At 45.2% G+C, this 14,103-nt stretch overlaps 1 protein-coding gene across 2 annotated transcripts in view; it reads right to left on the bottom strand.

The window, feature by feature from the left end:
• Positions 1-3,669, bottom strand: part of TMEM255B (transmembrane protein 255B) — a 38,087-nt gene extending 34,418 nt beyond the window's left edge. For both annotated transcript variants that reach the window (XM_019644766.1, XM_019644765.1), the window contains exon 1: positions 3,457-3,669. In XM_019644766.1, the coding sequence (XP_019500311.1) occupies positions 3,457-3,511 (55 nt within the window). In that variant the 5' untranslated portion in view covers positions 3,512-3,669. The remainder of the gene's footprint in view (positions 1-3,456) is intronic.
• Positions 3,670-14,103: the final 10,434 nt, after the last annotated feature.

The following is a 14,103-nucleotide window of genomic DNA, read 5'->3' as shown; positions in this document are numbered from 1 at the left end:
TGTTGTTCAGCATCTTAGCTATAGAGGGCAGTGTCACTGGCCCTCATATGTGGGATCCGAACCGGGGCCCTCTGGCATCCCAAGCGAGTTCTTAACCATCTCGCCACTCGGCCAGCCCTCAATTGCTTTTAATTAGCGCAATTTCCTCTCCAACTATCCTTCCTTGGCTATTTTTTTTCTTAGATTCCCATTCCAATGTTTTGATTGTTAAAATGTGTTTTAAGACCACTAGGACGCCTAAAACTAAATTTTATGGGACTATGTATTTGACAAAATTATCAGACAATGTCTTCCTCCTCAAATGATTTTGTTTTGCAATTTTTCTTAATTAAGTGCATTATACATCTATTATGCCCCAAATAATTAACTAGATGTCTCAGCATGCGCTTCAAATCACAGTTATAACTTTCTATGGGCCTCATCTCTCAGCTCTCTGGGGGATCTGTCTGCAGAAACCCCTCAACTACATCCTGGCTCTTAAAGCTCATGGCTCTGTTTTGATTCGTCCCCTCAGAGACGTTGCATGATGAACGGGGATCTGATGAGATCCACTAGGCTAACAGCATTTGGTCAGCCCTTGTCAATTTCTTTAGTGACATTCTAACATGCCAATCACAGAGTGAAGCATTAAACTTATCACTTTTGAGCTCATGAAAATCTTCATATGAACATTTTTAATATAAGTTTACCATTTCACCATTTTTTCCCAAGTTTGACTTTTCCTCTGAAACTGTTACATGATAAAAAGCAGGACGTGTGAGCTATCCCTTTTTGTCAGCATTTCTATCATAGGTTCCAAGGTTAATGTAAGGTCTGGAAAGACAGCCAGGATAATTTATGTGGGACACTGGGAAGGAATCTTATTCTAATGACACATATTGTCATATTTTTACTCCAAGTGAAACAGAGATAACAAAAAGAAAAATCCTGACCTTATCCTTTATAAATATACAATATTGCAAAAAAAAAAGAAAGAAAAGAAAAAAGGGAAGAAAGAAAAGAAATTAACTCAAGAAAAGATAAGAATAGGTAAGATATCTTTATAATTGCCATAAGACATATACATTTTTAGATCAGGTTTTAGAGAGAAAAGGGGTTTTGAATTGGAGGAAGACAACTAGAATTATCTGAATTGTTCCCTAAATTCTCTTATCCCATTAGCAAGAATATCATTATGTTTGTGCATTGTTACAACTGAAGCACTCTTATGACAGTGCCCTGAATGTTAATTAAAATATCTATTATTAGGTATATAACCATGGCGGCAGCTTATATGGACTGTGCCCAAACTGCGCTGGACCTGCTCAGATCAGCTGTGTGATTTTAGGCAACCATTCATCCTCTCTGAGCCCAGCAGAAGGAGAATTCCTTAAGAGCAGGAGCTGTGTTCAGCACTGGGTCCTCAGATCCAGCTTAAACTAGGAGACAGTTATATTTCCTATGCTGAATGAAGGAATGAACTCCAGTTTCCTGATATGGGAAGTGGAGATAATCATAACCAACCACCTGCTTTACCCACCTCTTGAGACTGTTACAAGGATCCAGTGATAGAATATATTTTATGAACCTAATGAATCCATTAATTATGGCATCAATGAATACATTATTCACGGGTGGTATTAATGTTAAGATGGCATAGCAGTTATTCTTAACCAGTGCTTCTCCAACTGGAAGTTGAGGGGAGCAGTCCCGATATGTGAATCCGAAATGGACAACAGCTACATCTCACCTGTCTTACTGTTTTTCCAAACCCCAGTCTGTCTCCTGGTGCATCCTATCTAGAATATATCAGAATATCACCTTGTCACACTCCTCATTAGACCCTCTAGGTCTCCTGCCATTGCCTGTCCCTACTCCCAGCCTCGGTGGGAGTTGCTAAACCACAGATTCTGTAAAAACCTGGTCATGTCTGGAAGAAGTGCAAAGGTGGTGATGGGGTGGGGGTGGGGTGGAGGGGCGTGGCAGATTCTGTCTCTGTCCCTCAACACTTTCTCTACTTAGTAGAACCAGAAAGGGAAGGGGGATGTCACAAAGACTGGAGAGGGTTCCAAGCCATGGCCTCCCTGCTAGCAGGACCAGGGCCTCCCAGAAAGAAAAAACAAGCTCTTTTAATCATGTGGGGACACCCAGTAGTGGAGGCAAAGTGACACTCCCAGGAAAAGTAGACCAAGGCAAAATGATGTGCACTTCAGCCATCAATTTCCCTTTTTTTCTGATTTTCATGAAACACATGCCCAAGGTGGTGAACACAGAACTGTATGGTAGAAAATACCTCCAAACCCCTCTCAGCTACACTAATGTTTTGTATTTTTACATAAAAGACAAACTCCTAGTGTTTTTATAATTTATAATTCTTCCTCAGAAGAAAAAACAAAGTCAAATGTTATTTTTAAACCATCAAGTCATTCTAGTATAATAATATAGTAATAACTAGTTAATAACAAATAATAATAATTATTATTATTATTATTCACTAATAAGTAATTAGTTTCCTGGACAATGAAAACACATGTAAATAAGTTTTGCCATAGAGCATTTTGCTTTAGAGAGTGGGGGATATAGAACTGTTTCTTTGAGGAAGAAGCCAGAGCTATTTTTTTTAAATCAAACAAATTATTATTTTTAAATCAAACAACATTACGAATCTGGTTTTCTAAAAGAGATACTCCAAACAGAGTTGTGAAGTTAAACACCCTCAGTTTTTGATTGGATCGTTTCTGAAGTAAGCAGCAGGGTCCCGGAAGACACCATCCGATCTCTCCTTCCAGCTGTCAGAGCATCCCTAACTGTGGAATTATTTTGTTTCTTTTCTTTTCAAAATCTTCCCTTCCCTCTCCCCTTCAGGAAAACACACCCAGCGCTATTCCCACCCTGGCCACTTCCCAGTAGAGGACCAAGGCCAGCTCCCCAACTTGTGAACGTGCAACAGGTTTCCTGTTTACCCCCACCCCGCGCCTGGCCAGGCTGCACCAGGCTTGATTCGGGAAATCAAAGAATTAGAGATTCCGAGAATGTATGGCGGAGAAATCTGTGGAGAAGGCAGAACAACACCGAAAAAAACAGTAAGCGCCCTTGTCACTTTCAAGCAAGAGGAACCTACCTGGCTCGTTGAAATTAACTTTTTCCTAGAAACGTTTAGAGACTGAAATAGGGTAGAAGAAACAGAAAGGAGGGCAGTTTGCAGCGTCCCATTCACACGTATTGTGCTCTATTGTTCATAAAGAAAGATAGTAGGAAAGAGAGAGGGAGAGAGACAGACACAGAGTCAGGGAGACATACAGAAAAAAAGACAGAGGAGAGAAGAAAGAGGGAGAGAGTATGAATGAAAGGCCTGTGTCAGTGCAAAGGTCCTGCAGCCAAAGCTCCAAGGAAGCGGAAAGGACTGGACCTGCGTTCCCGGGCGGGCTGGGACCCGTGGGCGCCGGGGGAAGCCTGTGGATGTGCAGCCGCGCTCACCTGTGGTGTCCAGCAAGGCCAGGGGCCCCGGCACCGGCAGCGCCGGCTGCTGCATCCCCGGCCTGCGCCTCCCCGAGGCTGCTCTTCCGCGGCGCGCCAGGTGGCTGCTCCTCGGCGACAGCGCGTGAGGTCGGCTCTCCGGGTGCGACAGCGACAGTCAAGGTGCGCGGTGGCCGCAGAATCTGCCGCCCGAGAGCGCCGCCCCTTTTCTCCTTCTCCTCCGCCTCTTGTCTCCTCATCAGTCGGCCTCCTTGCCACGCGCTCCCTTCCCTCCCGCTGCCCCCTCCTCTGCCCGCTCTTTTCTCCCCCCACGCCATCCCCTCCTCTCTCCCTCCGCCCTGCCCCATTCTTTCTCTTTCCGCAGCCTCCTTCCCTGGTCTGCCCCCCAAACCCTCCTGCTCCCTTCTCCTTACCCTGCTCCCCTTCTTCCCTCTCCCCAGCCCTCCAGCTGCCTCTGGTTTTCCTGGAAATCTGACGCTCAGTTGCGAGGCCTGGAGCAAGAGACAGACCCAGGATGGCGTATACTTCTGGATTTCTGGTCTGTGCCCACCACCGCGACCAGTGTAGAAGTACATTCAGAAGTAAGTGGTTGTCATGGAGACACCTATTCACCCATTTGTCTGAGTTGAAAAATAATTCATAACACTTGCTGACAGAAAGCAAGTCTGATTTGGTTGGTTGCTTTGAAAATAAGTACTGGCTCTGCCAATTAGGGTACATTTGTGTATTTAATAAAGTACAGCATGCACTGTTCTAAGTGCTCAGTTCAAAGCCCTTCCTCGTGTAGCCTTCACAACAGTCCTACAAGTTAGATGCTGCTGTTATCACCCTTTTAGGATCAGGAAACTGAGGCTCAGGGAGGCCAAGTAAGTAGGCCAAGTACGTAGCTCAGGCTGGCTGAGCTCATGTCTACCAACCTATGCTACAGTGTGTTCCAGAACTGATGGTTTTGATCTGTAGTTCCAAAGCTTTGCTGAAAACATATTTTTAAAATATGTGTGTGTTGGGCCGGCCGAGTGGCTCAGCTGGTTAAGAGCTCGCTTGGGACGCCAGCTCTGAGCAGCAGGGCCACAGTTCAGATCCCACATTGAGGGCCAGTGACGCTGCACCCTCTACAGCTAAGATGGTGAACAACAGCTCAACCTGGAGCTGGGCTGCCGTGAGTCACCTGGGATGGCATAGGCTGCAGCCCCTGCTGCAGTGGGCTGCCATAAGCTACGGAGAGTGGCTGGCAGCCAGTGTGAGCAGCTGTCCAGAAGCTGGAGACCAATCTGCCTCATCCGGGAAGAGCGCAATGATAATACCAACATGGACCAGTGAAGCGACATCCTCCACAACTAGACTGAAGAACAAAAGGACTTGTCTGTTCCCCTTCCCCCGATTCCCCAGCACTGTTCCCCTCCCCCGATTCTCCAATAAAATATTTAAAAAGAAAATATGTGTGTGTTGCCAGAAATGGTATTCTTTCCTCACTAATAAATTTATCACAGAAAATTTTAGATGCAAACTTGAAATTTTCTAAAGTTTCTTTCAGGGCTACGTGAGCAAAGAATCGCAAAAAGCACAGCTCTAAAGGGACATGGCAGGTGTAAGTGTGCTGCTCCAGGAGACGAGTGGCCCCACCTCACAAAAACATCATGTCACCCTCTGACAATATCAGTATCATTCCTTTTACAGATGAGAAAACTGAGGCCGCAGGAGGTTAATTTGTACAACTGAGCAGATCCAGAATTCCTGCAGAGCCTGTGGTGGGTTTTTTTGGTTTCTTTTTGGAGGGGGGGGGGTGTTTAAAGATTTTTATTGGGAATTTGGGGGATGGGAACAGTGCTGGGGAATTGGGGGAAGGGGAACAGACAAGTTGCTGTCGTTTTGTTCTTCAGTCTAGTTGTGGAGGACGTTGCTTCACTGGCCCAAGTTGGCACCATCATTGCGCTCTTCTCAGGCGAGGCAGATCAGTCACCGGCTTCTGGATGGCCGCTCACGGCGGCTGCTGGCCACTCACGCTGGTTGCTGGCTACACACGGTAGCCCATCTACACACGGTAGCCCATGGCAACCCACTGCCACAGGGACTGCAGCCTACGCCGTCGCCGGTGACTGACTCATGGAAGCCCAGCTCCAGGTTGAGCTGTTGTTCAGCATCTTAACTGTGGAGGGCAGTATCACTGGCCCTCATATGTGGGATCCAAATCGGGGTCCTCTGGCATCCCAAGCCAGTTCTTAACCATCGCACCACTCTGCCAGCCCGTGTTTTAATTGTAGGGAGGGACTTTGGTTAGAATTCATTTCTTAGAACCCCTCCCCTCTCCCAGGAGCCTAAGCAGGACAATCACTGAGTGCATGAGGTGCATTGGATCTTGTGCCAATTATACCAACTGACAACTAGTATGCCTCGCCCCAGGCTGACACAGGAGGCCTCTAGCAAGCTGAATTCTGCAGGGAGCAATAGTCTGGTATCAGGGTATTTTTAACATGTAATTTAATTTAGCTCTTGCAAAGGCAATTATGAGAAGATGAGGAAATCTGTCTTCCACCAGTCTGAGGATAATCAGAGAGACTGGACAAATTATTATTGACGTTAAGAAAATAAACTTATTAAAACAGTTATGATAAATGCATGCTGTCCTCCTTAATACCAAATTCATCCTGCTTTGAGTAAATGTTTAAAGTATCCTGGGACTTCCTTTATATGAACAGAGGTCCCAAAGGGTCCCAGAAAAACCCAAGTCTCCTCAGTCTCTTACCCAAAAATGTTGAGTCTAGCTGGATTCATCCTTCAGATGGTGTGGGCGAGTTGGGGGTAGGGGAATAGGATTAACACTAATTGAGCACCTACAGTATGCCTCACATTGTGATCACCACTTTTCAAGTGCTGCCTTATTTAATTCATGCAATACTATACCCATTTCATAGATAAAGAAACTGAGATACCAAGAATTTAAATAATTTTTCCAAAGTAAAATAGCTGATAAATGGTAAAAACAAGATCTAAACCAGGTCAGTCCAATGTCAAAGCATAATTACATCTTCTGAATGGAAAACACGTATTTACCTCACTATAGACTGCCTGACTATATTAATTTAACCTTTCATTCATGCAGCTGACAAATATTTACTGCATTTATTCTATATGCAAGATACTAAGAGAGCTTCAAAAATGAATCATACAAACCTGCCTTTTAAGAACTTTACAGTTAAACAATATTGCCACAGGGATATGAAAGACAGTTCAGAGAATATAATTAACAATGTTGTAAATATTTTGTAGGGTGTCAGATGGTCACATGTCTTGTTAGGGAGACCACTTCATGGATAGGGTAGAGGCTTGATCACTGCACTGTACATCTGAAGCTGATGTTGTGTAATATTGTATGTCAACTATAATTGAATATACTGGGTTGTCGGAAAAGTGATGACGCATTTTTGCAACAGAAGGTGCTATTTCATCTTTGGAAGTAGTAGAGTCACTCGCATCTATGTTATTGCTATGTCATTTGACAGCTGACAGTTATAGCTACATTCTAAAAAAAATTTGAGCCATTTGGTTGAGTTTTGGAGATTTTACAACAAGTTGAAGATGGAAGACCAAACTATACATTTTTGCCATATTTTACTGTTTTACTTCTGTAAAGGGAAGAACGCGTGTCAAATTTGTGAAAAGTTGCATAAAGTTTACGGTGACAGTGCTCTACAAGAACGTCAGTGTCAATGATGGTTCACGAAATTCTGTGCTGATGATTTTGATCTCAACAATGCCCCATGGTCAGGGAGGCCCACCGAGGTTGATGACAACAAAATAAAGGCATTGATCAAGTCAAACCCATGATACACAACATGAAAGATTGCAGAAACACTGAACATCCATCATTCAAGCATTCATGACCACCTGAAGAAGCTGGGATATGTAAGCAAGCTTGATATTTGGATTCTGAATGAACTCAAAGAAGTTCATTTGACGGCGTGTATAAACATCAGCAATATGCTCATTAAAAGTGAAGTAAATGATCCTTTTTTAAGTGACTGACAACTGGTGATGAGAAGTAGATTGTTTACAACAATGTGGTGTGCAAACGGTCTTGGTCCCGACGTGATGATTTGCCTCAAACGACATCAAAAGCAGACATTCATTAAGGGAGGTTATGCTCTCAGTGTGGTGTGATTTTATAGGTGTCATGTTTTTTGAGCTCCTACCAAGGAACCAAACAATCAATTTGAATGTGTACTATAGGCAAGAGGACAGTTTGAATGAATTCGTCATCCAGAAACGTCCAGAGCTTGTTAATTGTAAAGGAGTTGTGTTCCATTGCGGCAACACGAGACCACACACAAGTTTGATCACCCGTCAAAAATTATTGGAGCTTGGATGGGATGTGTTGCCACACCCACCGTACTCGCCTACCTTGCACCGTCAGACTTCCACTTGTCTCGCTCTCTTCAAAACTCCTTGCATGTTATAATGTTCAATTCAGATGAAGCTACAAATCAGCACCTTGTTCAGTTTTTCGCTGATAAGGACAGGACCTTCTATGAACGAGGAATTATGAAACTCACTGAAAGATGGCAAAAGGCTATCAAACAAAACGGGCAATATATTATTGATTGATCTTTGTTCTTTATATAAATAAATGACCTTTGAGAAACAGACAAAATATGTTATGACTTTTCTGACAATCCTATATATATATAGTTACGAGATGTGGAGTATAGTGCAGGAGTGGAGTCAATGGAATTGTTTTTTGTTTTGTTATTTTAGATTTTTTTATTGGGGAATTGGGGGAGGGGAACAGCGCTGGGGAATTGGGGGAAGTTGAAAAGACAAGTTGCTGTCCTTTTGTTCTTCAATCTAGTTGTGGAGGATGTTGCTTCACTGGCCCATGTTGGCATCATCATTGTGCTCTTCCCGGGTGAGGCAGATCGGTTGCTGGCCTCTGGATGGCTGCTCACGGTGGCTCTTGGCAGCACATATTGGCTGCCGGCCGCTCATGCTGGCTGCCGGCCACACACGGTAGCTTATGGCAGCCCACTGCAGCTTCACTGCAGCCTATGCCATCGCCGGTGACTCACGGCAGCCCAGCTCTAGGTCGACCTGTTGTTCACCATTTTAGCTATACAGGGCAGTGTCACTGGCCCTCATGTAGGATCCAAACCGGGGCCCTGCTGCTCAGAGCCGGCGTCCCAAGCCAGCTCTTAACCAATGCCCCACTCAGCCGGCCCAATGGAATTGTAATAGATATGTATGATATGGGGGTGGGGCGAGTGGGGTGGCAGATTGGGGGAGGAGGGTTGTCACTTTGAGGGGTAAAATGTATAACTATTGCACTGTGTTGTGCACCTGAAACTAATTTTAAAAATAATAATAATAAAATAAAATAAAAAAATAAAAACACAAGCACAAACAACACCAAAAAACAAACAAACAAACAAAAAAACTTTACAGTTAAAAGTGAGAAATAGGGGAAAATATAACAGATTATTATACTATTGGGTTGTCGGAAAAGTCATGATGTATTTTTTTCTATGTTTTTCATTGCAAAAATGCATCATGACTTTTCTGACAACCCAATATAAAGCAGATAATGATAGTAGCATCTGTAAGGGCAATTACTGTGCTAGAGAACAATCAGGATTCCCACAGATGTGGCCTGGTGCATTCGGAGTTCAATGCTTCCCCGATGACCATCACAGTGATTCTCAACATTGCCTCCCACCAGAACCCCCTAGCAGCTGTTAAAAATCCTGGGGCTTAGGACTCTTCAATCAGAGCCTCCTCTGGAGGTGGGAGAACATTTCAGGTTCCCAGGTGGGTCCATGAGCAGCTGGAACTGGGAATCACGGCTTTCAGGACAGATAGAATGCTAAAGGAGAGGAGTGGAGGATACGTTTCAGGAAGAGATTGTGTATGTGTCAGGCATGGAGGATGGAGCTGGGTGGGGCCGAGTTCCAGAGGCTCAGCAGCAAAACTAAGTAGGAGGGGCGGAAAATCACCTTTAAATCTCAAGATTCTGGGCTGTGGCAACGCCTCTCATTGGTCTCCCTGCATCGTGCTCATGCCTGGTGGCAGACTTTTCCCAACATGAGAATCAGAGTGACACCCAGCTATCCATGGAGCCAGTATGAAGGAACTGGCCAGAGGGGCTGGCTCTGCCTCCCAAACTGTGGGAACAGGGGCTAATCTTCCCATGGGTCCCCAGTCAGTCCATTGTTCTTGTGGGCCCCACAAGCACGTCAGCACGCACAGGCAAATGGTCACACATGCACACATGTATGTACACACCAGGTTGGCCCCGAGTTCCAACACAACAGTGCTGTGTTGCAGTGGCAGATGGGGGACGGTGTGGCAGGAGGTACATCTGGCCATCAGTCCTCATCCATTGCCCCTCTATCTACCACTGAGCTCAGGTGGCCTTTCGTGGCCAGCATGCCTCTGTCTCCTCCTTACCCATGAAAGGGTGGGAGTCTGGGGGACCGTGGGGCCACCACACGGTCCTGCTGCACCAAAGGCTGGTCTGGGAAGCAGGGCACAGGCTCAGCACTCTGGGCACTGGCCAACCTCTTCTTTCTTCCTTCTGTCACTACCCCTCAGTTATCTAGGTTTAGTCTTTGGAGAAAGCAGAGATGGAAAAACTGGCAGCATTTTTGCCTATCCACAGTACCACAGACCTCCCTCTTTGAAGCCATGAACCTCTGGCTTGAGTGATGAATGGGAAGTAGAAGAGAATTTAGAATTTAGTATAAATTAAATTGCGATCAGGGTGGTTTAAAAATACAAGATCAGGCTGCCCAAGAAGGGGAGGCATGCAGCCCTCGATCCTACACCCATGGGGAGGGGACCCTCTCTGTCTACCCCAGGCTATTGCAAAGGCACAAACTGGCTGGGACAGCTGACAAAGAGAGCCAGGGAAAGGCCTTCCCAGAGTCTATATGCACCAAAAGCTTTGCATCATTTGGATAAAAGCAGGTGTGAAGGAGTGGTGGGCAGGGATAGCCACAGCACATATTCAGTTCTATTAAATTCATTGAGAGCAGGGAATTCTGCCCTTTTGTCCTCTGCTTAGAACCACGTCTAGCTCATGGCAGGTACTCAATAAAAATACGTTGGGGGATAGATCCAAGATGGTGAAGTAGATAAACGCTGTGCCTGCTTCCTTCCGTGAAAACATTTAAATTACAACTTAAATTACAGGACAGTTAACCTGGAGAACCATCTGAAGTATACCTGAACAGAAGTTTTATAACTAAGGATATAAAGCAGGAGCCACATCTAGACTCGTAGGAGGGAAGGAGATGCGGAACTGGCTAACCCCCAAACTTCCGCGTGCTGGTTGAGAACCAGAAGGGATAGCTTGGCCAGAGAGGTTCCACCCAGAGGAGTGAGAAACCCCAGCCCACACCAGCCTCCCCAGCCCAGAGTACTGGTGTCAGGAAGAGGAGCCCCCACAACATCTGGCTGTGAAAAACAGTGGGGATTCCGACCATTAGGGTGGGACAGAAGGCTGCAAGAAAACCAGACGTCCTCTTAAACAGCCCATGCACAGACTCACTCACAGGCACTCACCTTGGGCTCCGGTGGAGGGACAGTAACTCTGGGGATATCAGAGACATACGGGGGCGGACTGAGTTGTGTTGCTTCAGGTTTAGGGCTGGAGGACAGTTGCCATTTCCCTGTGAGGAGATCCTTCTCCCATATAGCTGGCAGGCAGGTGCCATCTTCCCTGTACAGAGTCAGCCCCATCCAGCCAAATCAGAATCTGATTGGTCTGGTGAGCTCCACAGCTCCATCCTGCTGACTCACTGGGACCCGATCCTACCCAACTCCCCCAATGCTGGGAGCACTTTCTCTAAGAGTGGCCATCCCTGCCCGCACTGCACTCTTTCTTGGAAAACTATCAGAGTCCAACAGACCCCAGGTGGGCAGTGACTTGTCTTGGTGTACTCTGAGACTTTTGCTGAGTAGCTCCAGGCTCAGCACTGGCACCAAACCAGAATTGACATTAACCTGGTGACCACAACTCTTCCCACTGTGACTCCTTGAGACCCTGCCTCACCCAACTTGTGTACCACATGAGACTTTATCAGTGGCTGAAACTTAAGGGAACTGGCAGGTGGCAGCAGGCCTCAGGGTGTCCTGGCATTTTGTGGAGCTACCCTATGTCCGTTACTGGTGGCTGACATCCCTGATTATTAGCGTGGCCATTTCCACATGCCTCCAGAGTTAGCACAGGCAGCAAACAACCATGGGTCACTTTTTAGCTCTTAACAAGTAGTCCTCCTCAAGTCACAGGCAGTGGGTGACCTGGGCCTGCACCAGAGCCCCTCCCAAGAGGCCTCAGAACCAACATACTTGGAGGTTGGCTTCAGACCACAGCAGAGCACCACTCAATTAGCCCCACTAGTGGCATACACAAAGCACAGTCTCAATAGGCACCAGAGCCCACTGGGGTGAATCCCACTCAGTAGGGTAAGCTCCCCACAGAGTAGCCCATAAACTGTGGATGTGGCCAAACCCCACAGCCAATCAGTCTTAGGGTCAATCCCACCCACTGATGAGGCAATAGCAATCGAGGCTCAACTATAACAGGAGGGCACACACAACCCACACAAGGGACACTCCTGGAGCACCCAAAGCAGGTGACCTTGGAGACTCTGCCAGGGCCCCATAGGGTAACTACTACATAAGGCCACCTGGCCAAGACTCGGAGACATAGCACATCTACATAATACATAGAAACAAACACAGAGAGGAAGCCAAAATGAGGAAACAAATATGTACAAAATGAAAGAACAAGAGAAAACTCCAGAAACAGAACTAAACAAAATGGAGGCAAGTAACCTACCAGATACAGAGTTTAAAACACTGGTTATAAGGATGCTCAAGGAACTTAGTGCAAACTTCGACAAAGAGATAGCAAGCATAAAAAAAGGACATAGAAACCATAAAAAAGAACCAGTTAGAAGTGAAGAATACAATAACTGAAATGAAGAATACACTAGAAGGAATCACCAGTAGACTAGATGAAGCAGAGGATTTAATCAGCAATTTGGAAGACATGGTAGCAGAAAACACCAAATCAGAACAGCAATAAGAAAAAAACAACAATAAAACGAGGACAGTTTAAGAGACCTCTGAGACAACATCAAGTGTTACAACATTCACATCATAGGGGACCAGAAGGAGAAGAGAAAAGGCAAGGGACTGAGAACCTACTTGAGGAAATAATGACTAAAATCCTTCCTAACCTGGCAAAGGAACTAGACATACAAGTCCAGGGAGCACAGGGAGTCCCAAACAAGATGAACCCACACAGGCCCACATCAAGACACATTATAATTAGAATGGCAAAAGTTAAAGACAAAGAGAAAATCCTAAAAGCAGCAAGAGAAAAGCAGTTAGTTACCTAAAAGATGGCTCCCATAAGACTGTCAGCTGATTTCTCAACAGAAAGTTTGCAGGCCAGAAGGGCTTGGTACAAATTCAATGTGATGAGAGGCAAAGACCTACAACGAAAGGCACTCTACCCAGCAAGGCTATCATTTAAAATTGAAGGACAGATTGAGAGCTTCCCAGAAAAGAAAAAGCTAAAGGAGTTCACCACGACCAAGCCAGTACTATAAGGAATGTTAGAGGGACTTTTTTAAAACAGGGAAAAAAGAAAGAAAAAAAAAAGATAAAAATTATGAATAATAAAATGGCAATAGCTACATGTCTATCAATAATGACTTTCAATGTAAAAGGATTAAATGCTTCAATCAAAAGACATAGGACGGGGACCGGCCGAGTGGCGCATTGGTTAAGAACTGGCTTGGGACACCAGAGGGCCCCGGTTCGGATCCCACATATGAGAGCCAGTGACGCTGCCCTCTACAGCTAAGATTCTGAACAACAGCTTAACCTGGAGCTGGGCTGCTGTGAGTCTCCTGGGATGGCGTAGGCTGCGCCCCTGCTGCAGTGGGCTGCCATAAGCTACGGAGAGTGGCTGGCAGCCAGTGTGAGCAGCTGTCCAGAAGCTGGAGACCAATCTGCCTCATCCGGGAAGAGTGCAATGATAATACCAACATGGGCCAGTGAAGCAACGTCCTCCACAACTAGACTGAAAGAACAAAAAGACAGCAACTTGTCTGTTCCCCTCCCCCAATTCCCCAGTGCTGTTCCCATTCCCCAATTCCCCAATAAAAATCTTAAAAAAAAAAAAAAAGACATAGGAGGCCTGAATGGATAAGAAAACAAACAAACAAACAAACAAACAAAAAACCAGAAACAAACTCATAAATACAGAAAACATTTTGATAGTTGCTAGATGGGAGGGGGTTTGGGGTGTTGGTGAAAAAAGGTGAAGGGATTAAGAAGTACGAATTGGTAGTTACAAAACAGTCATGCAGATGTAAAGTAAAGCATAGCAAATATAGTCAATGATATGGTAATAACCATGTATAGTGCCAGGCTAGTCAGGGGGATCACTTCTTAAACTATATAAATGTCTAACCACTATGCTGTACACCTGAAATTAATATAAAATAATATTGAATGTCAACTATAATTTAAACATTTTTAAAGGAGGGAAAAGGTGAAGGGGAATAAGAGGTCCAAATTTCCAGGTATAAAACAAATAAGTCCTGGGGATGTAATGTACAGCACAGAGAATATAGTAAT

The sequence above is a fragment of the Hipposideros armiger genome, unplaced genomic scaffold, assembly GCF_001890085.2.
Source record: "Hipposideros armiger isolate ML-2016 unplaced genomic scaffold, ASM189008v1 scaffold_91, whole genome shotgun sequence".
NCBI lineage: Eukaryota > Metazoa > Chordata > Mammalia > Chiroptera > Hipposideridae > Hipposideros > Hipposideros armiger.
Note: the sequence above shows the minus strand (reverse complement) of the source record. Positions and strands in the feature narration are given on the sequence as shown.